Here is a 26,366-nt window from a genome sequence, read left to right on the forward strand (position 1 = left end):
GGTTTGCCTGGCATCTATGTTGAGCTCCTGCCGGCACCTCCCCCCCCCCCCAGCATTTTAGTATCCTAGTCTTTTAGCTTTGTTGTTTTAAATCTGTTACTTTATTTTAAATCTCTGCATTGCTTCTAGGTTTAATTCTGGTTGTATTTTATACTGTAGTTTTAAGCTTTTATACTTTGTCGTGGTGCTGGAGCTTGAGCACCTCAATGACGCCATGAGCTAAACCGTGAAAGGACACCCAAGACGGGAAGGTCATGGCAGAGAGGTCAGACTAAATATGATCCCTGGGGAAGGTAATGGCAACTCACCCCAGTATTCTTGCCATGAAAACTAAATGGATCAGTACAACCAGAGATATGTCGGTATACCATTGGAAGATGGGACTCCCAGGTTGGAAGATGGTCAAAATGCTACTGGGGAGGAACAGAGGATAAGTTCAACTAGCCCCAGATGTGATGACGTAGCTAGCTCAAAGCCGAAAGGACGGCTAGCAGCCGACGATGCTGGTGGTGAACGACGAATCCAATGTTCTCAAGATCAACACACCATAGGAACCTGGAATGTAAGATCTATGAGCCAGGGCAAATTGGATGTGGTTACTGGGGAGATGTCAAGATTAAATATAGACATTTTGGGTGTCAGTGAACTGAAATGGACTGGAATGGGCCACTTCACATCAGATGACCACCAGATCTACTACTGTGGACAAGAGGACCACAGAAGAAATGGAGTAGCCTTCATAATTAATAATAAAGTGGCTAAAGCAGTGCTTAGATACAATCCAAAAAGCGATTGAATGATCTCAATTCGAATTCAGGGTAAGCCATTTAACATCACAGTGATCCAAATATACGCAACCACAGATGCTGAAGAAGCAGAAGTAGATCTGTTCTATGAGGATCTGCAGCACCTACTGGATAATACACCAAAAAAAGATGTTATTTTCATTACAGGAGACTGGAATGCTAAGGTGGGTAGTCAAACGACACCTGGAATCACAGGCAAGCATGGTCTGGGAGAACAAAATGAAGCGGGACATAGGCTGATAGAATTTTGCCAAGACAACTCACTGTCCATAACAAACACTCTCTTCCAACAACCTAAGAGATGACTTTATACATGGACTTCACCAGATGGTTGACACTGAAATCAGATTGACTACATCCTTTGTAGCCAAAGGTGGTGGACATCTATGCAGTTGGTAAAAACAAGACCTGGAGCTGATTGTAGTTCAGATCACGAACTTCTTATTGCACAATTTAGAATCAGACTCAAGAGAATAGGGAAGACCAACAGATCAGTTAGATATGAGCTCGCTAATATTCCTAATGAAGATGCAGTGGAGGTGAAGAATAGATTTAAGGGACTAGATTTAGTAGATAGGGTCCCGGAAGAACTATGGACAGAAGTTTGCAACGTTGTTCAGGAGGCGGCAACAAAAAACGTCCCAAAGAAAAAGAAAAACAAGGCAAGATGGCTGTCTGCTGAGACACCAGAAGTAACCCAAGAAAGAAGGAAAGCAAAAGGCAACAGTGATAGCGGGAGATATGCCTAATTAAATGCAAAATTCCAGAGGTTAGCCAGAAGAGATAAGGAATTATTTTTAAACAAGCAATGCGCGGAAGTGGAAGAAGATAATAGAATAGGAAGGACAAGAGACCTCTTCCAGAAAATTAGAAACATCAGAGGTAAATTCCAGGCAAAAATGGGTAGGATCAAAAACAAAGATGGCAAGGACCTAACAGAAGCAGAAGAGATCGAGGAAAGGTGGCAAGAATATACGGAAAATATGTATAGGAAGGATAATAATATCGGGGATAGATTTGACGGTGTGGTCAATGAGCTAGAGCCAGACATCCTGAAGAGTGAGGTTGAATGGGCCTTAAGAAGCATTGCTAGTAACAAGGCAGCAGGAGACGACAGTATCCCAGCTGAACTGTTTAAAATCTTGCAAGATGATGCTGTCAAGGTGATGCATGCCATATGCCAGCAAATTTCGAAAACACAAGAATGGCCAACAGATTGGAAAAAATCAACTTATATCCCCATACCAAAAAAGGAAAACACCAAAGACTGTTCAAACTATGGAACAGTGGCACTTATTTCACATGCCAGTTAGGTAATGCTCAAGATCTTGCAAGGTAGACTCCAGCAATTCATGGAACAAGAATTGCCTGATGTACAAGCTGGGTTTAGAAAAGGCAGAGGAACTAGAGACCAAATTGCCAATATCTGCTGGATAATGGAGAAAGCCAGGGTGTTTCAGAAAAACATCTATTTCTGTTTTATTGACTATTCTAAAGCCTTTGACTGTGTGGATCATAACAAATTGTGGCAAGTTCTTGGTGGTATGGGGATACCAAGTCGTCTGCCTCCTGAGGAATCTGTATAACGACCAATTAGCAACAGTAAGAACAGACCATGGAACAACGGACTGGTTTAAGATTGGGAAAGGGGTATGGCAGGGTTGTATACTCTCACCCTACCTATTCAACCTGTACGTAGAACACATGCGATGTGCTGGGCTTGATGAATCCAAGGCTAGAGTTAAAATCACTAGAAGAAACATTAACGATCTCCGATATGCAGATGATACCACTTTGATGGCTGAAAGCGAGGAGGAGCTGAGGAACCTCATGATGAAGGTGAAAGAAGGAAGTGCAAAAGCTGGGTTGCAGTTCAACCTCAAAAAAACCCAAGATTATGGCAACCAGCTTGATGGATAACTGGCAAATAGAGGGAGAAAACGTGGAGGCAGTGACAGACTTTGTCTTTCTAGGCACAAAGATTACTGCAGACGCTGACTGCAGCCAGGAAATCAGAAGACGTTTACTTCTTGGGAGGACAGCAATGACAAATCTTGATAAAATAGTGAAGAGCAGAGACATCACACTGACAACAAAGGTCCGCATAGTTAAAGCAGTGGTATTCCCCGTAGTAACCTATGGCTGCGAGAGCTGGACCATAAGGAAATCTGAGCAAAGGAAGATAGATGCTTTTGAACTATGGTGTTGGAGGAAAATGCTGAGAGTGCCTTGGACTGCAAGAAGATCAAACCAGTCCATACTCTAGGAAATAAAGCCAGACTGCTCACGTGAGGGAATGATATTAAAGGCAAAACTGAAGTAAAGGCAAAACTTGGCCGACCAAGGGCAAGATGGATGGATAATATTCTGGAGGTGATGGACTCGACCTTGGGGGAGCTGGGGGTGGCGACGGCCGACAGGAAGCTCTGGCGTGGGCTGGTCCATGAAGTCATGAAGAGTTGGAAGCAATTGAACGAATAAACAACAACAAATACATTTGTGGTTTTAATTTTTGTGAACTGCCCAGAGAGCTTCAGCTATTGGGCAGGATAGAAATGTAATAAAAAATAATAATACAGGGCTTGTTTGGCTCTTAACTAGGAAAATGCATTTCAACCAGCCTTTTAAATGAAAAATGAGCATAAAATTTCAGTGAAAATGTCAGGCTCTTCAATTTTTATTATTCTACTACATTTATAGCATACCTTTCGTCCACAACAGAACTCAACATAAGGGTATATAAGGTACCAAGGCAGTCTCCCAGACAGGCATTGACCAGACCCACCTTTAGCTTCAGCAAGGTGGCTGCATCCATGCCCTCTGACCATGCCCAGAACATGTTTATGTTTTTTAACACAGTTGGATATCTCAAAACATTAACATTTGAGGACATCTCCTTAAAGATGCTGTTTTTCAACTGCCTGCACTCATTCTCCAAAGCTAGTCTACGAACAGATTTACAAAATGGAAAGGGAAACTCCAAAGCAGATATCAAACACCAATTACCATCCATCTGAACAAGCAGCTCAGACTTGACTCGGCGGCTTGCCTCATGTTCGTCGGAGGTGCCTCTGCGGCTACAGATGGAGTCTATTTCGTCAATAAAAATGGTTGTAGGTGCATAAAATCTGGCCTTGAAACAAAGACAACAGCAACTTGTACTAACAGAAGCATTCAAGAGATTCCATTGCATGCAAGGTCCCACAATGTTACATCCGTGTTTCACAGAACAGTAGAATCATGGAATAGTAGGGTTGGAAGGGGCCTATAAAACCATCGAGTTCAACCCCCAAACAAAGACAAAATCTGCTGTCAAACTTACCTTATGAAAATCCCTTTAGAAGCATCATCTTTATATCTATTGCTAAATCAAAGCCAGTTGGGGATAATCTTTTGGGGAACTTACTGTGTGTCAGGGTTGGATCGGAGCCCATAGAGCCCCAAAGCAGTTCTGATTCTGAGGAAGAGATAGAAACCGTGGGAGAGGAACCTGTGCGCTGTTCAGAGGCGCCGCCGGAGGGAGAGTCCCTCCCTGCTCACATTCAGGAGAGTGGTAGTGACCCTGGCAGGCAGGGGGAGGGACAACTGGAGCTTCGGGACGCTAGGCACCGGCAAAGGGACAAGCGGGAGATAGAGGGTGCCGAGAGGAGGCGCTCAGCCCGCTTGGCGCGACATCAACAGCTGCACCCCAATGCCCCATGCGAAAGGTCTGGACTTTTGCCTTCTAGCCCTTAACTTCAGAGGTTTCTCACCTTTACCCTCCAAACGGAGATCAACTGATTCACTAAGGCTAGAAACCTCTAGGAGGCAGCTCTTCTAAGTTTCCCTCATTAGGCTCATGCAATCAGCATCTGTAAGTGTCATTAGGCTGAATGGAAATAAAGCCTTGAAAAAGAGCCCTATCGCTGTGTGTTGATTCTGGCTACTTGAGGATTTCAGAAGGCAGCAAGGGCACTCCTGACACTGTGATTACAGAAATACAAATGATATATTAAAGTACAAAGCACATACATATACAGAAAAAAGTGTTTTGTCCATTTATCCCTCAAATCAGATCAGAATCAACAAAAATGGGGGGAGGCTGAGGTAAACTCACGCAAGCAGTTTTTGAAATCTTTGTAGCAATTGGCTGAGAGCGCTCTGGCTTTAGTAGATTGAAGTGAGTGCTCCCTAGCCATTGATTCAGCTGCTAAGATGTTATGGAATGTCTATTAACACTGCAAGTGCTCAACCGTTTAAAAAGGCTGTCAGCACACAGGAGACAGAGCTGTGTGCTGTTGGCAGAAAGGCTTTCAGCAGAGCACTGCTGCAGTACTGGTCAACTGTTAGATGTGTGTGTATGCTGTGTATGAAAGTAGTATGCAAGGAGTGTGTGAGAGAGGGAAAGTGGACACAGACACAGTAGAAGGCATACAAAAAACATTCCACAGTCATGCATTTTTACAGGTCTCTTGCTTGATAAAATTATTTTGGTGTTTTATAAAACATGACGGACGTAGCTCTATTTTTGTGTCTGCAATGCAAATATTATCTATGGTTACAGCCATTCTTAAAATGTTGCAAACCCTGTTATCAGTACAATGTGGTAGGACTTCTGACACATTTGTGCCATTGTCCTTAAGAAACAGCAGATAGAAGCAACAGTGCTGTCCCCTCTCTAGGGTGAGAGAAAGAGAGAAGGGGCTGCCAGTATTATGGAGCCTATGGATATATAATCACACACTCTCTCAAATCAGTCCCCCTCTGTAAAATGGGTGCTAAAGCATCCTACCTTACAGGACTTCTGTGAAGATGAGTTTATAAGGGCTATAAAGCACTCTACACATCATAAGTGCTACAGAAAATGAAGGGGGGAAATGGAAAAGATAAAATTGAAAGAAGAGGATTTGGAAAAAACAAAACACAGAAGATTGAAGGGTTAAGAAATATCAGGCCTTGATTCTGAGAAAAGTAAAACATTCAAGAAAGCAGTGAGAGAAAGAACATCCAAAAAAAGCCACATCTTAAATTCCCAAAAAGATTAACTGGTCATGCCCAGAAACCAGTCATTTTGAACACAGGTACCACGAGTTCTTAAATTCTGTGATTATTACAGGCACTGTGGAGAACAAAGCTATTGTTAGGTACAACATAGCTGGCCATCTGTGCTGCAGTTAGGTGATTTTAGATGCTGGATTGAACGGTCCAGTGGCACTCTTTAGATGGTAATGTTGCTGGGAAGCCTCAACCCAGGACCAGAAACAGAAAAGCCAATCATAAAAACTCTAAAGCTATTTATGCTTTTCACTGAATGAGTCAGTTGCCCTCAGACAATTGTGCTAGAAAAGCTCAGATGTCTGCTGCATAATAAGACTGGGATACTTGAACATCCATAATACATACCATTTCAAACAACAAGCGGACTAACTTTTCTGACTCGCCTCGGTACTTCGATGTCAGAGTGGAGGAAGATACGTTGAAGAAGGTTGTTCCGCATTCTGTAGCAACAGCCTTTGCTAGCATGGTTTTACCAGTCCCAGGAGGGCCAACCATCAGCACTCCCTGAAATTAAATGCAGACAACAGAATAAACACAAAACAGGCCTGGTACAAGTGTGTAACAGCACAGTGTAAGGAAATTCAATGAATTGCTCTAAGCATAGTCTAGGCCAATGGTACTACATGTGTTAGTCTATGTGGGTTTTGTTTCATAAAGGCCTTCATCAATTTCACTAAGACAAAGCAAACTAATACTAGACACCTGAAAGGTCAAGTAAAGAGAGTGACTACTACTTCTAGTTCAGCTCTTCTATACTTACCATTGTAGAAACAGTCTGAATAGCAGCACCCTAGTTTTTGCATTCCACCACCACCACCATTTAATTAAAGTTAATTTGTCACTTTAAGAAGAAACTTCTTGCATTAAAATAAATGGATGATTGTTGCCATGACTGGCCTGCTACAAACAATTCAGATTGAGGTGAGCCTTCCACAGTGCAAAGCCCTTTCGTGCTTTAGGAATTAAGAGCCTCCACAAATAACCATGTGGTGTCAGTTGAGTGATAAACTAGCATGTTCTCACTCTTGGACCCTGACCAGTAGCTCACACGTACCCCCCACTATGTGCAGAATTTAACCACTGGCAAATGCTGGGGGAAACAGTGTTTCTTCTGTGAATCCTATGCATGGAAACAAATGCCCATGCATTATTTTCAGTTACTTTTCCGACAGCTACTACACACCTAATGATCATGCAAATCACATTTTAGTATGTAATGAAGGTATAAAAGAATATTTCTGACATGTTAAAAAGTACAAAAGAGATTTTTGTACTTTTTCAAAGCATTTCAAGTGATCTTTGGGGTGGTGGGAAGGATCATTTGTTTTGGCAGGATAGCAAGATTCTGAATTTCACAGAACTTTTTCTTCAAGGACGGAGCTACTTGCAACATATATGGCCTAACAATAAAAACATCAATTAAAATAATCTGAGATGTCAAGTATCAATCTATTGAGGAGGCAGGTATTACAGCTTGTTCACCTCTGAAGATATGGACCTAGAATAACCAAATCCTGAAAGCTTCTTCTTTTTTTTAATCCTGTTTCCAAGAGCTACTCAACAAGTGGCTTCCTCACCTACCACCACATTCTCTTATTCCAGGGGTGCAGAACCTCTTTCAGTGTGAGGGCCGAATTCCATAGCTGAGAAGTTCTCAGGGCTGCATTCCAATGGTGGCTGTGGCCAAAGACAAAAGGGGCAGGGCCACAATTCCACACATACACACCCCAGCATATTTTAGCTTAAAGCTCTTACTGTCAGTAAGCAAGCCTTAGGAGAGGCATTTTAACCTTTTAGAATGGGGGGGGGGGAAACAGCACAAAAGCTGGGAAACCACCATAAAATTGGTGGATGAAGGGAAAGGGATAGGCCAGGGCCTCCTTGGCAACCCTGGAGTGCCAGATTAGGGCCCTCAGGGGGACAGATTTGCACCTCTATCCTATTGTAAGAACCTAACCCACCTTCACTTCTTCTCCCCACAAGTCAGCCTGGAGCCCTAACTCTGCCCTACTTAAGCCTGCCCCATGACCCTTCAGGTTTCCTACTCTAGCCTTGCAAGCTACAGCTTTCACCTTCATCTGCTACAGTGGCTGGCTCCCCCCCCCCCCGGTCCCACCCCAAGGCCCAACAGCTGTGTGGAATGCTGGAAAGATATTAGGAAGTTGGGAAGAAGGACAACCTCATTCACATACATTTCTGTTCATTCTTCTCTCATCTACACTGTTGAACAGGTGACAATGGACACTTGGACCTGTTAAAGAGCCACATGTAACTCATGATTAGGGATGTCAGAGAATTCCACCACAGACCCCAGTGAGGCCAGATTCCAAGAATCCAGCCCCACTGGGGTCCGTGACGGAACAGAGCACTCACCTCCGTGCCCCTCCAGAATCTGTCCAGGCTGGCTCCTCCATGTGGTGATGCTACGGAGCCGGCCTTCGGCTCCGCAGCGCTGGCAATATGGCCGGCCGCCATTGCCATGCCATATTGCTGTGCTAAGTCCAGATGCAAATGGCTCCCACTACGCCATTTGCGTCCCTGTTTTCACACAATAGGCTACGCAAATTATATTTACGTAGATATTTGCGTAGGCTATTGTGTGAAAAAACAGGGATGCAAATGGCATAGCGGCCAGCTCTGCAGGATCACCGCTGAGTAGAGCCAGCCTGGATGGATTCCGGGGGGAGGGACGAATCACCCCCCCCACGCGGACCCCCCCCCCCAGAATGGTGTAAGTGATCCGCCCATCCCTACTCATGATGAACCAGAGTTTGGCCATCTTGGTAAAGACTGAAGTCCTACTATGGAGCATTATATTCCTTCAAACAAACACAGCAACAATGTAAGGACATGCTTGCCACCATTCTGTCTCATCAAGCATTCTGCTGTTACTGCGTATCTTTCATCCCCCTGCAAATGTAAGATTGGATTACATGCTAACCAGATCTTTCTGAAGAAAGACTGTATGTTCAGGGTAATCCAATTAGTATTGCACATTACGGTGAACTTTATGGAATTAATATCTTACATAAAAAACCATCACAATAAAAAAAAACCAGTTAAAAGCTACCCACATTGCAAATTAAATGCTGTCTGTTCCTTAGGGAAAAAAAATATTTTGAAAGAATGACATCGGGAAGACTTATAAAAATGAATCAACCAAAAATGCAATTATTCAAAAAATTGTTTTCTCCACCAATTCTTTGGGCATCATGCACTCACTGTCTCTAGATTTTCCATTAACTCTTACTACCTCTATAATCATTTATGGACTTTTCCAACACAGGCTCCAATGTACATTTATGAGTAATGAAATCTGATGTGTTCATATTCTTTCTACATAGTTGGTATTTAAATGGTACTTCTAAGGTTATGGAAGAATTCCTAAAATCAAAGGTAAACGTCACAGAAGATAAATGGGCTTGCCTTCTGTAAGATGGTTCAATAGCTGGCCACAGTGATGAAGTGAGCTCTGGCCCACAAATATAGATTTAGACATATATATTTCTAAAATTTAGATACCGCTCTTCAGCAATGCTTACAAAAAGGAAATAGAGTTAAGTCCCCAAATTAAAAAAATGCATCACAGCAGCAAATACAGTAAACACATTTAAAAACCTGGAGAAACAAAAAAAAATGCCTTTGACTGGCACCGATAACAATCTTGGTGTCAAGTGGGCTTCTCTGGGGAGGAAATGCTACCACTGAGAAAGCTCTCTCCTTCTGGTCACTGCTCAATTCATTTCTGAGAGTGGGAGCTTGTGGAGAAGCACCTACAATGACCTCCATGTACAAGCATGGGATCCAGGTATCTGGGTCCTAAGCCATATACAACTATAAATGTCAGCACTCACACTCTGAATTGCAATCAAAAATGGACACATCCACTGAGTAAGCTATAGAATGTAGCATCTAAGTCACAACAGATGTGAGCAAATTTATCCTCAAAATGTCTACTGAATGTGTCACAGCTTGCCACCAAGCTTGAGTTGGCCCTGAACCATTTGGAAAAACTTTGCTGGACAGCACCACAAGGATACAATGGTGGCAGAAAAGTATTATTTTTTCACTGCCATTATCAACATAGAGTAGGCACAATAATGTGTTCTTACCTGTGTCCTTCAGATCCCATCAGCCTCCAGGGCTGAACCATTTTAATAGGTCTATCACCCCTACAGAGGGAAGAGGCCACCATAAGTCTGAACCTTATGAGGACATGATCTGAATATGACAACAGAGTTAAAGAAAGCTCCCCCACAACCAGATCACTAGCTTCCTACTCAGGTATAAATGCCAAAAGTTGGGCCAATGACAAAATGAGGCATCCCATGTTGTCATGTGGCCATGAAGTCTGCAGCTGCCCTAGATAAGGTAGCCTTAGCATGGATGTTGAGGTCCACCAGAACAACCAACACCAGATCCGAGATCACCTCTGCTATGTCAGGCAGGGAGACTCTGGGACAGTAGAATGGTCAATACACCAACAGAATCCCCAATCTGTTCCTGGTTAGGCCTAGCTCCAGGTTTTGGGACACTCTGGCAACCTGCAGCAGTGCCCAAGGAACCCTTTCCTCCACCCCCACAGCACTTTTCCCACCACTATTTATGAATTGGGGGGTAGGCTGCCTGCCTGTCTGTGGTGGTTTCAAGCTAAGCTCCAAGCCCACACAGCATTGGTGTGTGGTACTTGGTACTCACCAGCACCACCATCAGAATGCCAGCCCCACACCCTGAATGCCAGCGATGGGGCAGGCATCATTCAGATGGCAGCAATAGCAAGTTAAAGTGTGCCATGTGGGCCCAGCCATGCCCCCAACCCCCACCTCCCTGCAGCTGAGCCACATCACCACTATGCAGAAGCCTTATCAAACTGCCATTTGCTGAAGGTTATTTTAAGATGGTGCCAGGCCTGTTCCTTGTGTCCAACAACAGGTACAAACACTCAGAACTAGTGCTCTGCTGGACAGACTCCTGGGGAGGGAAACAAAATCCTAACAGACCACAAGGATGCCTCCTCCTCGGCCCACTCCAAAAACTTAAGCTTGAGAACCAGGAACATATAAACATTTGCTTATGCCATGGTATATTTGCTAACCTTCAAAGTGCCACAAGACTACTTGTTAACTTTTGCTGCAACAGATTAACTCAGCTACCCTTCTGAAACCTCCTGCAGTAAAACATTTATTTTACTCCCTTCATCAGATCAGACTCCAGGGCAGTATACAACATAACTACACAGATTACAATACAACAAAACAGAAATATTACTATCATAGAGTTATGATTATGTACATATATAATCATATATAAAGGTTATATACATATGAGTTTGAGTAAATAAAAATGTTTTAACTTGATGTCTAAATGTTTGTAAATTTCTTAATTAATTATTTATCACATTTCTATACTGCCCAATAACTACAGCTCTCTGGATGGTAACATAGTCACCAGGTGGGCCTCCTCCAGGAAGGCACTCCAAAACATTGGCCCCTGCACAAAGGTGCATGGTGGCTAACATGCTAAAGTTGATAAATCAGATCCTTGGGGGCAAACCAGACAAGATATGGGAGACCCATGACTTGGTCTCCTAATGTTTTAATTTAACATAAAAGCAGCTGCGGGGAAACGGCAAACTGGACTGCAACAGGCAAGAAGGGTCAACGCCCTGTCCTTAAATCTCACCTCCTGTGGATGCTTCCAAGTTTAAAAAACACACACCCTGGGCAATCCAATTCTGGAACGCCCGTATCTCATCTGTCTTGGCCCTTAAAAGTCATACTGATATAGGAATCTAGATGCTAATCTGCATTCTGTTCCATTCCACACAGTTGGAACTGGCCTATTTTTCAGAGCTGAACAGCTTCATAAAGTGAATTTGTTCAACACCTGGCTACTTCTTTCTCTGAGAAATGTCAGCTCCACAACGAATGGCTAGTTAAAATGCTTCACACAAAACATGTCCTTTCCGCCAGGCTCTGTCAAATCTAGGAATTTTCCACTCACACGATCAAGTGCACTGCAGGAGTTTTGATAGAATCACAGCAGGGTTACTTCTTGCTGTTGTAACGATCACTACTCCAACAGTGGGAAGCGCAACTGGAGATTGGCCATTTTTGGCTCAAAGAACACATCAAAGGAAGCAAAACTGGCAACTCTGATGTCCACACAAATATATCTAGCCATGACTGCGCTCACTTGGGAGGAGAGCCATTTTCCATTCCGAGTGTCTACTTTGGAAATAAAAACAGCTGTCTTGAGAACTGTTCTCAGGAGAGCCCTGAGCATACAAGAATGGAGCTGGTTTGTTGTTAGCTGAGTTAGTACTCTCAATGACTGATACCAAAAGCTGTGTATTTCTGCTGTTCCATCCAATAATGAAATATAACCCTCTCCCCATACCACAATGAAAGGTAAAGAGTAGGGAAAACACAGTGTTCCATATTCTCCTCAGCTCGGGGGTTAGACAGTCTGCACTTCAGCTCTGGGGTTTATTGTTTATTAGATAGTCTGCATTTAGTTTTATAGTTCTCCCAAATGTTGTCAGGTCCTATTGTTACATCATCAGTATCTCATGATTAACAACATAGAAGGCAGAAGAAATGTCTATCTGGGTCTACTGGGTGCAATTTCCACATTGGTTTCTAAGCTGAAATGGTTGGTCAAGCCACAAGCAGTGTAGATAGATACCATACCCCAGGCTAAAAATTGAACCACTTAAGAGTCTAGGAAGCTGATGGCATATAGATGCCCTTGGAACTGGAGGACCATCACTTACTCAGCAAACTTCCCTAAGAATGGAAAGTTAGAGACAGGACAGTAGGTGCCCTTGTAATCTACACACAAGATAGGTCTTTTGAGTAGGACAATCACAGATTTACGACAACCTACCTTCCCTGAATGTGTCATTAAGAATGCTAGTCATCAAATGACCCAGCCTGTCCTAATTGGCTTTCACCTGTTAAGATGGGCATAGTTCCAACTCAGAGGTGGCTACCTTCATATCCTCCACAGTATCCTTCATTTCAGCAGAAGACAGAGACCAAAGCTGATCCAAATAAAAACAATAGAGCCTTAAATATCCCAACATTTCAACTGTGTCCAAAGTTGAGACTCCAAGATGAAATCAAATGTGAGCAATTTTCACTGCAAAGAAGGTTGCAAATCCATTCACAGTGGACTAATGGTATCTCATCATTTGAGAGATGGCACAGAAGGTTTACTAGGCCATTCACTGCCTGGAATAGTTCCACCAGCTGACATTTTTGTTGGACAAGTAGCAACAAAGGATTTCTCTGCAGCTAACGTTGCCATGGTATGAAAACTATACTGTTGCTACCTTACTAGCTCATAATCACAGCAATATTGGCAAGGAAATAGCCATAATGATGGCTCCTGCCATGTGACCCTGGGATTCCCTACACTGTGTGGTGTGAGAAGCCAAACTGCAGTGGCTTCCACACTGCTATGGTAACACAGCAATGAGTCCATAGACTTAACATTTTTTAAAATCTGCTGCAATCTGGTGGCTTCAGCCCAAGTTGAGACATACCTGTCATCTCCTTTCTGGCTTCATCTGCCCCAGGTCCTTTGTAAACCATAAAGATGTGTGCCATTGAACTAGTGGGAGATAGCAGCGGAGAAACAACCATAGAGATGGCCAAGTCAACCTGTTATTCTTCAGGTTAACCAGGTAAATTAAGAGTAGCTATCAACGCTGAAATGTACAACGACCAGAGAATTCTGGAATCCAGTTAGATCCATAACGCTTTTGAAGTAGATGATCTTCCTTAGTGTGTACTACTACCTTGACAGGGAGAAAGAATGCAGCAAGAATTGGGTAACCTCAACTTACCCAATAAGAAGATTACTTCTTATTAAACCAATACAAAATATCCAACTTAACATGCCTCCCTGCATTTGTACAGGGTCTGTTACAGGATATGTCTGAACACATACTACATTATTATGCATATATGCTTTGTATCTACAATTACGCACACACTTGAATAGTAGCTAGAGAGTTCTCACCTTCCAAGGTCGTCTGATCCCTTTGAAAAAATCTGGCATCCACATTGGAAGAACAACTGCTTCCCTTAATAATTTTTTCGCTTCTTCCAAATCGGCTATATCATCCCTGTGTAAAATAAATTCAAATTTAGGTTAATGCACACAAAACATCTTGCTCTAAAAAAAATAAAAGTAACATATTTCATGTTACTTATAAAATATAGTAACACCATGTCCCTATGCACCATGTCCCATTGTCCTGAAAAATGACCTTCCATGTGAAAGAAATGGGGGGAAAATTACTTTCAGCTAACTAAAAAAAATGGTTTCCTGAAGATATGATTTGGACAACTCTTTAATATCCTTTTCAGCATTCATGGGTGTCTGTAATGAAGCTTTTGCACATGGTATTATTTAAAAGTGAGAACCTTGCTCTGTGATCTGTATGCACAGATAGCTCCAGAAAATCTCCTGTAGAATATTCCTATACAGTAGAATAGCAATGAGCAACTCCAGCCTGCTGGAGCATGTGGCAACCATCTGGGCTATGGAAACTATCTACATGTCTGCTTTCAAATAGTGGATCAGGCAGTCCTGATCTAGCAACAGTCTCCATCATCTAAATGACAAAATGAGGTCATGACACACATCCACCAACTGCTTGAGGCAACTGTCCCAGATGGTTAAGATCTCCTTAGACATCCCTTAGTCTCCTAGAGTTCAGCCCCAGACTGGCTGGCTATTTTGACCAAGCAGAAGAAAAGGAAAGTATATGTTCCCCTGGACCCAGCAAAGTGGGGAAGTTGACAATGGATCTGCAGGTTGGAAAGGACTGGGCTGGTTCAATTGTTTTCAGGGACAAGAGGGATGGAATGAAAAGCTGGAACACATTCAGAGTGCCCCAATGGCTAGAGCCATCACTGATCACATTTTAGGAGGCGGGATCCTAAAGGAACCTATATGGCCCAAGCCTGTTTTTTAGCGTGATCCCACTACAATGCATGCCATAGGGCTGAGTAAGATGGCATCATGTAAGACCTTGGCTAAGTTAGCGGAGGGCTGTTTAGGTCCTCCCCCTTAGGTAGACTACACATTCCATCTGCTACTGAAGCTAGATAAACTATTATCACCATGGGGGTCTGCAGAAAATGTCTTCCTAGGCCTCGAAGTTGCCTCAGCAGGAAAAACAATTTGAGAATTATAGGCATTTCTGGAAATATTTATCTGAGATATTTCTAACCCTTTCCCTATCCCAAACTTCCATGATACCTATGAAGCTTCCAAGATTGAATGGCAATTCTTACATTATGGTTACCACATGCACATTGCTGGAAAGGCCTACATGCTGCAGTAGCTCCACATGGTGGCTGTAACATGTCACTGCATGGAGAGCTTCCACATCAGTGCTGCATGATCAGTCCTGCATGATCAGTGCTGCACTCTGCTTAATGGTAACATGTGTGTGTGTGGGGGGGCTCTCATGGATGCCATATGGAGCCACTGCCACACTACTGTGTCTCCACTGAGACACTTCCATGAGACAGCTTTAATGAAGACTTGGCCTTCAATCTCTTGTGGGAGTTGGTGACCTTACAAGACAACATTTAATAAATTAAAAATGTCTCATAGCTTCACAGCATCCCAGTCTCATGTACTGATATAGAGAGAATAAAAAGAGGAGGGGAGGCACATGTGCAGGGAAAAACAACAACGGAGAAAAGAAAATGGAGAAATCCCAGGTGCCTATAGAAAAAGGTTTATTGTAGTTCATTTTTAATTGGCCCAACATGTTTCGGAAATGTTGATTTTCTTCTTCAGGGGCTAACAATAATAATATAGTGAAAATATATACATATATCATCTTACTTATTTCATGTTACTTTAGGCTATGTAAAACATCTCAAACGCTTCTAAAATAACTGATTATTTTAGAAGTGTTTGAGATGTTTTTACATGTCCTGGAGTCTCCCAGGGACACAAGAACTCCTAACATCTCTCATTTTACAAAATAAGCACTGTACCAATGAATACTTAGATTCCTTGACACGATGTCTCTTTCAAGAGCCTCAACCAGATCTTTGTCATATCCTGCTCCATCAAATTTCTGAATTTCACCATCACCAGCACCATCCTGGGGGATCTTCTTTCCCTAGATCAAAGTGTTGGAAGCAAATCTTTAAAGAGTCAGCATATGAATCAGTTGGAGGTTAAAACAATTCTACAGCTACATTTCTTTTTCTTTTCTTGAAGAGTTATCTGAGCTTTACTCCCTTTATCAGCACAGGACAACTTAAGACATGAAACCAGTGGGCTCAAAAAGGCACAAACAAGATATCAAGTAAATGTATATTCAAGGACCTTTGATATGAAAAAGTTAAAGGGGGAAAAACTGCATCAGTTCAATGTTTATCAACGCATATTTTATTTAAACCTTGAGAACTATAGCTCTGGAATTGAGGAACTGGGATCAAATTACAATTTCCAAAATTCCCTTTCCCCAACACACTTTGTATTAAAGGAAAATATGAACACTGGCAATTGGAGCAGGGAAGGCATATAATTCAAAGTAAAGGTTCTTGAAAACGGAACATTTCCAAGAAATTCTGGAATTGGCAACAATGCTACAGGTTGGAGCGGATTATATGGGTGCTGTTTTCCAAGGAGGGAGGGATGAGATACAGCTGAGACAGCCTAGGGCTTCTTTTTTTGTTGTTTTAAGAAGGACTACATACAGTAAAACAGGCAACTGCCCATCCTTTAATCAACCATCAATCTATATTTTTAAACAGTTTCAATGCTACATAGCTATTAAGGGTGAGGGGATAATGCCTCATCAGTGATGCTCCGCAGAGCCAACAACATTAGCACAAAATGTACACACCTCTACCATTTTGGCAACAGTTGCACTTAGGGGAAGAGGAGTTTTAGATTTTAGCAAATGCCTTCAGATCAGTAAAATTGGTTTGCCAGTGAGAGATGTGCAAGAGGGGAGAAAAATACAAATGTGATACAAAAGGAGAGCTTCCAAAACACTGGAAGTGTGTCATCTGCACAAGTCCTAACCCATACAAATAAGGACTCTGGCAATGTGAGAGAATGCCCGACAGAAATAGGATCTGGGGAACTATTGCCTCCTAGTCCTCATTGGCAATCATATGTTATCGAGGGACCCCAATGAATGCTGAGAGCAACTATTTTTATAGGAGTGGTGAAGCTTAGGAGGGGCAAACCTGCTCAGTGCATCTGCATGAAAGACTATTGGGAGCTCTATGTAATGTGCCCTGAGCTTTCCAAAGAGGCAGTGAGATACATGTGTAAATAATATTAATAACTCGGTGAGTATTCTAAGCCAGACGCTAATAAAGCCTGCTTAATTGAGAGTACTCCAATGCTAAGTTGATGCATCCAGCCTCTGACCCAAACTGATCTTATCGGGGTCAATGATTATTCTGCCAGTGATCTCTTCATTTTGTTTTTAAATCAACACCAGTCACAGTATGGCTACTAATACTTTCAGTTAATTAGATATATTGACGTGCATGGCACAGCAGCCGCAAGATCAGTTGCTGTTCAGTCGTTAAGTCGTGTCCGACTCTTCGTGACCCCATGGACCATAGCACGCCAGGCCTTCCTGTCCTCCGCTCTCCCGGAGTGTGCTCAAGTTCATATTCATTGCATCGGTGATGCTATCTAGCCATCTCATCCTCTGCCGCCCCCTTCTCCTTTTGCCTTCAATCTTTCCCAGCATCAGGGTCTTTTCCAGAGAGTTTTCTCTTCACATTAGGTGGCCAAAATATTTGAGCTTCAGCTTCAGTATCTGTCCTTCCAATGAACACTCAGGGTTGATTTCCTTTAGGATGGACTGATTTGACCTCCTTGCAGTCCAGGGGACTCGTAAGAGTCTTCTCCAGCACCACAGTTCGAAAGCATCAATTCTTCAGTGCTCAGACTTCCTTATAGTCCCGCTCTCACAGCCATACGTTACTACTGGGAAAACCATAGCTTTGATTAGACGGACTTTGTCGGCAAGGTGATGTCCCTGCTTCTTACTATGCTGTCTAGATGTGCCATAGCTTTCCTCCCAAGGAGCAAGCGTCTTTTAATTTCATGGCTACAGTCACCGTCTGTGGTGATCTTGGAGCCCAAGAAAGTAAAATCTGTCACTGCTTCCATTTCTTCCCCTTCTATATGCCAGGAAGTGATGGGGCCAGATGCCATGATCTTCGTTTTGTTAATGTTGAGTTTCAAACCAGCTTTTGCACTCTCCACTTTCACCCTCAACAAGAGGCTCTTGAGATCCTCTTCGCTTTCTGCCATTAGGGTGGTATCGTCTGCGTATCTGAAGTTGTTGATAATTCTCCCTGCAATCTTAATTCCGACCTGTGATTCATCCAACCCAGCGTTTCTCATGATGTACTCTGCATATAAGTTAAATAAGCAGGGTGACAATATGCAGCCTTGTCGTACTCCTTTCCCAATTTTGAACCAATCGGTTGTTCCATGTCCGGGTCTTACTGTAGCTTCTTGACCCTCGTACAGGTTTCTCAGGAGACAGGTAAGGTGGTCTGGTACTCCCATCTCTTTAAGAATTTGCCACAGTTTGTTGTGATCCACACAATTAAAGGCTTTAGCGTAGTCAGTGAAGCAGAAATAGATGTTTTTCTGGAATTCTCTTGCTTTCTCCATGATCCAGCGAATGTTGGCGATTTGATCTCTAGTTCCTCTGCCTCTTCGAAACCCAGCTTGTACTTCCGGTAGTTCTCGGTTCACATGCTGATGAAGCCTAGCTTCTAAGATTTTGAGCATAACCTTGCTGGCATGTGAAATGAGCGCAATTGTACGTTAGTTCGAACACTCTTTGGCATTGCCCTTCTTTGGAATTGGAATGTAAACTGACCTTTTCCAGTCTTGTGGCCACTGTTGAGTGTTCCAAATTTGTTGGCATATTGAGTGCAGCACTTTAACAGCATCATCTTTTAGGATTTTAAATAGCACAGCTGGAATACTGTCATCTCCACTAGCTTTGTTGTTAGTAATGCTTCCTAAGGCCCACTTGACTTCACTCTCCAGGATGTCCGGCTCAAGTTCAGTGACCGCACTATCATAGCTATCAGGGACATTCAGATCTTTCCTGTATAGTTCTTCTGTGTATTCTTTCCACCTCTTCTTAATCTCATCTGCTTCTGTTAGGTCCCTGCCTCCTTTGTCCTTTATCATGCTTGAGAACTCCAGTTTTCTTGAAAAGATCTCTAGTCTTTCCCATTCTATTGTTTTCCTCGATTTCTTTGCATTGTTCATTTAAGAAGGCCTTCTTGTCTCTCCTTGCTATTCTCTGGAACTCTGCATTCAGTTGGATATATCTTCCCCTTTCTCTCTTGCTCTTTGCTTCCCTTCTTTCCTCAGCTACTTGTAAAGCCTCATCAGACAGCCACTTGGCTTTCTTGCATTTCTTTTTCTTTGGGATGGATTTCGTTGCTGCCTCCTGAACAGTGTTATGAACCTCCGTCCATAGTTCCTCAGGCACTCTGTCTATCAGGTCTAATCCCTTAAATCTATTCCTCACCTCTACTGTATATTCATAAGGGATATGATTTAGGTCATACCTGAATGGTTTAGTGGTTTTCCCTACGTTCTTCAATTTAAGCCGAAATTTTGCAACAAGAAGCTCATGATCTGAGCCACAGTCAGCTCCAGGTCTTGTTTTTACTGACTGTATAGAGCTTCTCCATCTTTGGCTGCAAAGGACATAATCAATCTGATTTCGATATTGACCATCTGGTGATGTCCATGTGTAGAGTCGCCTCTTGTACTGTTGGAAAAGAGTGTTTGCTATGAGAAGCGTGTTCTCTTGGCAAAACTCTATTAGCCTTTGTCCTGCTTCATTTTGTACACCAAGGCCATGCCTGCCTGTTATCCCGGTGATTTCTTGACTTCCTACTTTAGCATTCCAATCCCCTATGATGAAGAGGACATCTTTTTTTGGTGTTAGTACTAGAAGGTGTTGCAGGTCTTCATAGAACTGATCAATCTCAGCTTCTTCGGCCTCAGTGGTTGGGGCATAGACTTGAATTACTGTGATGTTGAATGGTTTGCCTTGGATTCGTACTGAGATCATTCTGTCGTTTTTGAGATTGTACCCCAGTACTGCTTTTCCCACCCTTTTGTTGACTATGAGTGCTGCTCCATTTCCTCTATGGTATTCTTGCCCACAGCAGTAGATATAATGGTCACCTGAATTAAATTCGCCCATGCTTGTCCATTTTAGTTCACTGATTCCCAAGGTGTCGATGTTCAATCTTGCCATCTCATGTTTCACCACCTCCAGCTTACCTTGATTCATTGATCTTACATTCCAGGTTCCTAAACAATATTGTTCTTTACAGCATCGGATTTTCTTTTCACCACCAGAAACATCCACAGCTGAGTGTCCTTTCGGCTTTGTCCCAGCCGCTTCACGCTTTCTGGCGCTACTTGGAAATTCCCTCTGCTCTTCCCCAGTAGTATATTGGACACCTTCCAACCTGAGGGGCTCATCTTCCAGCATCATATCTTTAAGCCGTGTGATACGTTCCATGGGGTTTTCTTGGCAGGAATACTAGAGTGGGTTGCCATTCCCTTCTCCAGTGGACCACATTTTGTCAGAACTCTCTGCCATGACCGTCTTGGGTGGCCCTGCACGGCATAGCTTATGGCTACCCAAGCCCCTTCGCCACAACAAGGCAGTGATCCATGAAGGGGCACAAGATCAGATTGTGCCACAAATACTTCAGAGAGGACCTTCTAGTTACCATGCGAATTTACAGATGGTGCTCAGTGATGCTGAAAAACAGCTGCAAGTGTAGTTTTTAGCCAAGCTACACAGAATTAGGAGGACGCCATTTGCTCTCTATGTACTTCTGTCAAACAAGGTAGTGCCGCAAGTTGCTTGGGAGAAGCAGTGAATGAGAAAGAGAATAGGCACAGGTTGAGGAGTGCGAAGCCTAGCGAGAGCCATATAACAGGGAAATAGGGAGGTATGTAAGTGAGAACTTATGGCACCGTTTCTTCCCAAACTGTTTTAGTTTCTCTCTGGTTTCTTTCCAAGCCCCCCTTTTAAAAACATGACCGATAGCAGAGCTAATCATGACTCTCCATCCAATCTTTTCTTTTGCATTAGTCCCCCATCCTCAATCTCATTTAAACCAGGAAATTGTTGCCGAAAGGATGTTGAGCCTCAGAAGGTAAGAAAAAAGGGCAAGGCACTTCAACCTGTGTGAGGGCTGCAGGCAGCGGGGAAGCAAGGCCATTCTACCAGCCCTGCTGAAAGACTACTTAATTTTTTCCTCTTCCCTTCCCATCCCTTTTTCCTTGTGTGTCATGTGACTTTAGATCATAAGCCTTCAGGCAAGGACTGTCTTGTTTCACTGATTGCATGTAAGCCACTCCAGAAGCCTTTTGGGGATAAAAAGATTTTAAATAAATGAACAATACAGACAAACTTTGCATGTGAGGGGCTTCTGTCATCAGCACATCTAATTTGTCCCTTAATAAGGCTCTGGGTCCACATGTGAATCACAAGAGTTACTAATCTGGGGGGGGGGGAGAGAGACAGGTGTCAGGGTAGGAAAGGTTCCCACCTGTTGCAGAAAAAAAGTGGGAGGTTGCAATGATCCTCCTCCTCTCCCAAATCTACTGCCACATCTTTGCTGTGTAAAACTATTATGTCCTTTTTAAAGTATTTATCAAATCTTTTGAACAAACATTTTAATGACAATAATGGACTTCATGACTGAGCATAGATTTGAACTCAGATATCCTTCGTACAAATCTGACATAATCTACTATTACACCAAACTGGAAAGAGATGTGTACATTTCTTTTCTTCTTCTATTTTAACTAAATCTTTTGAAAAATATTTTAATAGCAACAATAACCACTTAAGAACACGGCCATCCTTAGCATAAAAACAGGAAGAGCGACAAGTATATATTATTTTCTTCTTCTATAAGCTTCCCACAAAGATATCTATCATATCTGAAATCTTTGCATAGAGAACATTATGTGTGTTTTTACACACCCCCATAAGCTAAAATGTGTCTCCATGTTTCAGACACCAACTACATTGTCAAAAATGTAGCTTTTTTATGCCCAATACAGCTTTGGCTATTGGGCGGTATAGAAATGAAATAAATAAAAATAGTAATAAAATAAAAAGGACTATCCTAAACAAAAGTAAAGCACCCTACCAAACAATAAAAAATAAAACCCGAAATTTAGCCAAAGAGATAATCCCATTATCATATTATCAAGAACATTTCCCTCAACCTATAAAGGGTGTACCAAAATAAAACAAGTCTCAGTTTAACAGTATAAAAACATGGTTTGCTATTCGGTAGTTTTAGGTAGACTCAAGGAATTTCCATTACTGTCTTTACCTTTCATTAGTTACATTTCAAAGAAAATCACCTTTCCTTTCCCTTGCTTGTGCCAATTGTATCTATTCTTTTAAGGTTCCCCCCACCACCACCACCAATATAGGAATATACCAGAATTCTGTTTACCACTGTCAGTGTGCAATTCAGCCTTCGCCAACCACATGCGCTCTAGATGCGTTGGACTACAAATCCCATCAAGGATGATGTGGAGCTGTAGCCCTACACATCTGAAGGGCACCAGGCTGAATTACACTTTTAGCTCTTGTCAATGATTGGTGCGAAGGAATCTTTGAAAAGAGCTCTAGCTTCATCAATATGCATTGCCCAACTGACCACTGGATTAATTTGATCATTTATTTCTAGACATCGTGAATGTGAGGAAAAGAAAGATGTTTTCAGAAAGGTTGTTACCTGCACAACTGCTGCATTTGTATTATGCAACTTACCATCATAGGAATAACATATGTTTTAAAATTCAGTTCTTGTATGTTAGCACTTAGGAAAACTGAAAAATTCACCGTTCAAATTTCTTCTATTTGTCTTTTCTACTTTATTCTGGGCATCAGTCTCCCAAGCATAGCTTGGCTTAGAATATTGCAGGGCCATTTCATACACACACACACACTGATTTTTTCAAAGTATTCCCTGCACCCCCTGTTCATTCATTACGCCCAGCAGCATACATGGTGATTTTTTTCCTGCCCAGAAGTGTTGGAAGAGTCATATATACTACATCTCCCCAAAATGTATACTTCATGAGCTACTCACAACACAGACAGATATAACAATGGCAGTACTTAAGATCAAGATGTATTATTTATTTCAAAGTTTTATTAGTTTTTTATAGCTAATGTCTCTCAGGGAAACCCCAAACCCCAAATCCATATTAATCAAATCAAAAGCAGAATAAAACAATCAGCTGAAAGCAGCAGAGGCTAAAACAAAAGATGTATTTTCTTTTGCACAAAACAATGGCACCTCCCTGTCCCACCAGCCTCCTAGGCCTAAATCCAACACAGAATTAGATCCCTAGGTCCCTTGCAATCAGATCCCTAGGTCCCTTGCAATCAGCAGGCTTAAGTATGGCTAACTCTGAGTTGTACTTTAGCCACAGATGTTTACCTTTTCATCTTTTCCTTTTGCTCTAGATTCTCTCTCTCGGCTGCTTGCAGGTTTTTCATTTTTTGAAATTGGCTGAGCTCTGCCTACAGGGCCCCGCTGCAATCCTGGTGATTCTCTCCTCAGGGGTTTCACTTCTCGGTTGGGTCTTTTTATCTGAGGTGGGGCTCTGTCAAGTAAAGAAAGCATGCAGGAAGCAGTTAAGAGAGACAAAACACTCTGCAATCTTGCTTTGATACTCAATTCAGTGGAAAAAGTGTATGGTCAGATTGCACAGGTTGATCTGTGCCAATGGGTGGACAGCTATGGTGGGGCAGAGGGTTAGACTAAACTACTTTATAGTCCCTCCCTTCCAATGCTATGCAGATGTTGATCAGTTTATTTCGGCATAGTATGCAAAGGCTTTTTTAAAAAGAAAAAAATGGCTGCAGATCTGCAGGATCTAGAATTATCGGGTACCTTTGCTTATCTGGTGTAAGTCCATGATAGTCCTTATAAGCAGCAGTATCCTACACTACCACTGTACCTCCAATAGTTCCGTTGCGCCCACAGGAGTCACTGCTAGTGTAAGCGGAACTAGTGCTTCCAAAAGCAACCAAAAAAGCTTCCTTCTGCGAGCTCCACTGACCTGCCATTTCTGCTCTTTCTAGATGTTTCAAGAACCACTAGCTTCCCATTGTGCCAGCAGTGAATCCCGCTAGCACACAGGTAGCATAGGATACTGCTCTAGGCTAACAAGGTATACAAGTCAGAGGTTGAAGAAAACCATGGAAACAGAGCCAGATGCTAGACAAAAGCATACCCTTTGGAAAACCAGCGTGAGGAGCCAGTGAGATTTTGGAATCGCAGCAACTCAATTCAGACATCACACCAAGCCAGAATTAAGGAATCTTAACTATGGTTTGGTGTGATGTCTGAATTAACAAACCAGGGTTTGTGGATAGCCAGCAAACCAGAAACAAAAACTATGGTTTGAAATGGAACTGAACACCATGACTGGCGCAACGGATTGTTTGGCAGAATGTCTTAGCTGAGAATCCATAGTTACAACTAGACCTCCACCTCCAGAGACAGTTGCGTCATATAAACAGCAGTGGTGAGCAGATGAAAAATGAAAGCAGACAAACAGATGTAAACCATAATTTCCCTGTACATTTTAAGTTCAAACCATGTGAGTTCTGAACAATGGTTTGCATAGACCTGTGCTGTTTGGTGTGGTGTCTAAATAATAATAATAGTTGTTGTTGTTATTATTATTTTCTTTGATGCCTTCCTGAGAAAAAGTTCCCTTACAACAGGGATTAAAATATACAAAAACGTAAAACAGTTAACAATAAAAGACAGATAAAACAACTAAATTAAGAAGCCCATCATATGCCATCAAATGCCTAGGAAAGTCTTAACCCAGCACTGAAAAAAGACAATGCTGGCGCCATGCAGACCTCATTGGAGAGAACATTCCACAATTAGGGGAGGGGGCAAAAAACAGGTCTAAAGAAGTTCTGACTGGGAATGAAGAAGAAATGGCTCATTTCTTAGGCATTATACTACATGAGCTCTCTCTCTCTCTCTCTCTCTCTCAGGCTTTAGTTGATTTATCTCCCAATTAAGCTTGCAATCCTATTTTAAACCCAATTACCTGTACTCAGCTGGAACAGGAGGTGGCCAAACAGTTGGATCCCTAAAATGTTCATCTTGATAAGATACAGGAATATCTGTAGGTTTGTCTATTTTAAAACTCTCTAAAGTGTTGACAATGCTCTTTACTTGCTCGTATTCTTCCAAGAGTTCTTGCCGAACCTTGAAAATAAACAGATTATTTTATCCTAAAGCAGTGTACTGTATTTTACATAGCTAGTGAATAAAAAGAAATAAGATCATAAGGATGACACAATAGCACTATAGTTTAATGCAGGGTGGGAAGAAAGTAGAGACTGCAGTCCACCCATGAACCACTGGCCAACTTCTGGTAGACCACATGTTGATTCCTGAAATTCTTGCATAAAGCAAACTGAACTAAATAGATCTTGGTCTGACCCAGCAAGGCACTTCTTATGCAAGTGACGATGCATACTCAGGATCACTGTCCAAACGCAGCCATGTGCATGTGTATGCTTTGTGTCGGAGATTCTGTGTGGGGACAACGGGTCAATCTCCCTTCACCTCATGCTGTAGTTGATCCAAATCTACCACCCACGAACCTGAAGCTTGAGAGCACCCATCATGGAATTCTTACATCCAGTCCAGTTTGACCCTTAGGCAGTTAAAGTACTGGTCTACATTCTCCCTATCAGTCCAAAGAGAGCAATCAGTTGGAGTTGTGCTCCTCTGTGGTGTAGCAGGCATCATTTGCCAGGTCTGATTCTATTTAGTGCATTAATTCCTCAAGAAATATTTTTCTTTATAATTTAGAATTACGTTTCCAAAATATCCAAGTCATGCGTGACTCTAAACTGCAAACAGAAGAAAACAAACGAAACGGAGGAAATGATTTCCCATCAGATAATTCAACTTCCATTTGTTTTTATAAATGCCTATGGCATCAGGAACAAATGAAAATACTGTGCAGCTCACACGAGCACTTCATGTTCGGAAGAGCTAGTCTGGAATTAAGGTGAACTTTACACTTTTCCAGGTGAAGCATTTGCCTTAAGCCAAGGGAGGGCCCATGGAGGTTGTTCATCCAGCCCACAGATGCTTGGACTCCCTCCACAAGCTCCGGTCCCTCACATGGAGGCTACCAGAGCTTTATAAGGAAGCGAGGAAAGGAATACCCTTGTCTCCTGTCTTGGGTCCGAGATAACAAGGGGATTGGAGGAGCGCCAGTGGCACACTCATCTGGCGCTCGCAGGGGAAGGATGAGCATAGCCAAGCTTTGCAGTGTCATCCCTGTCTTCTCTCCCCAGTGGGAGAAGGCATGAGGCAGGCGAAGCGGCTTCACACCACACCGGCCTTCTCTGTTTGGAGATCCAAATGCAGCAAA

The 26,366-nt window shown here is 42.5% G+C and overlaps 1 protein-coding gene across 7 annotated transcripts in view; it reads right to left on the bottom strand.

The window, feature by feature from the left end:
• The window catches only part of KATNAL1 (katanin catalytic subunit A1 like 1), a 109,662-nt gene that overhangs the window by 20,226 nt on the left and 63,070 nt on the right, over nucleotides 1-26,366 (bottom strand). For all 7 annotated transcript variants that reach the window (XM_084842956.1, XM_084842950.1, XM_084842951.1 and 4 more), the window contains 6 exons: nucleotides 25,023-25,183; nucleotides 23,387-23,552; nucleotides 15,872-15,999; nucleotides 13,872-13,977; nucleotides 6,189-6,347; nucleotides 3,813-3,939 (listed from right to left, as the gene is read on the bottom strand). In XM_084842956.1, the coding sequence (XP_084699082.1) occupies nucleotides 3,813-3,939; nucleotides 6,189-6,347; nucleotides 13,872-13,977; nucleotides 15,872-15,999; nucleotides 23,387-23,552; nucleotides 25,023-25,183 (847 nt within the window). The remainder of the gene's footprint in view (nucleotides 1-3,812; nucleotides 3,940-6,188; nucleotides 6,348-13,871; nucleotides 13,978-15,871; nucleotides 16,000-23,386; nucleotides 23,553-25,022; nucleotides 25,184-26,366) is intronic.

The sequence above is a fragment of the Heloderma suspectum genome, chromosome 3, assembly GCF_057233095.1.
Source record: "Heloderma suspectum isolate Gila_16-S chromosome 3, 16-S_ref, whole genome shotgun sequence".
Classification (NCBI taxonomy): Eukaryota; Metazoa; Chordata; class Lepidosauria; order Squamata; family Helodermatidae; genus Heloderma; species Heloderma suspectum.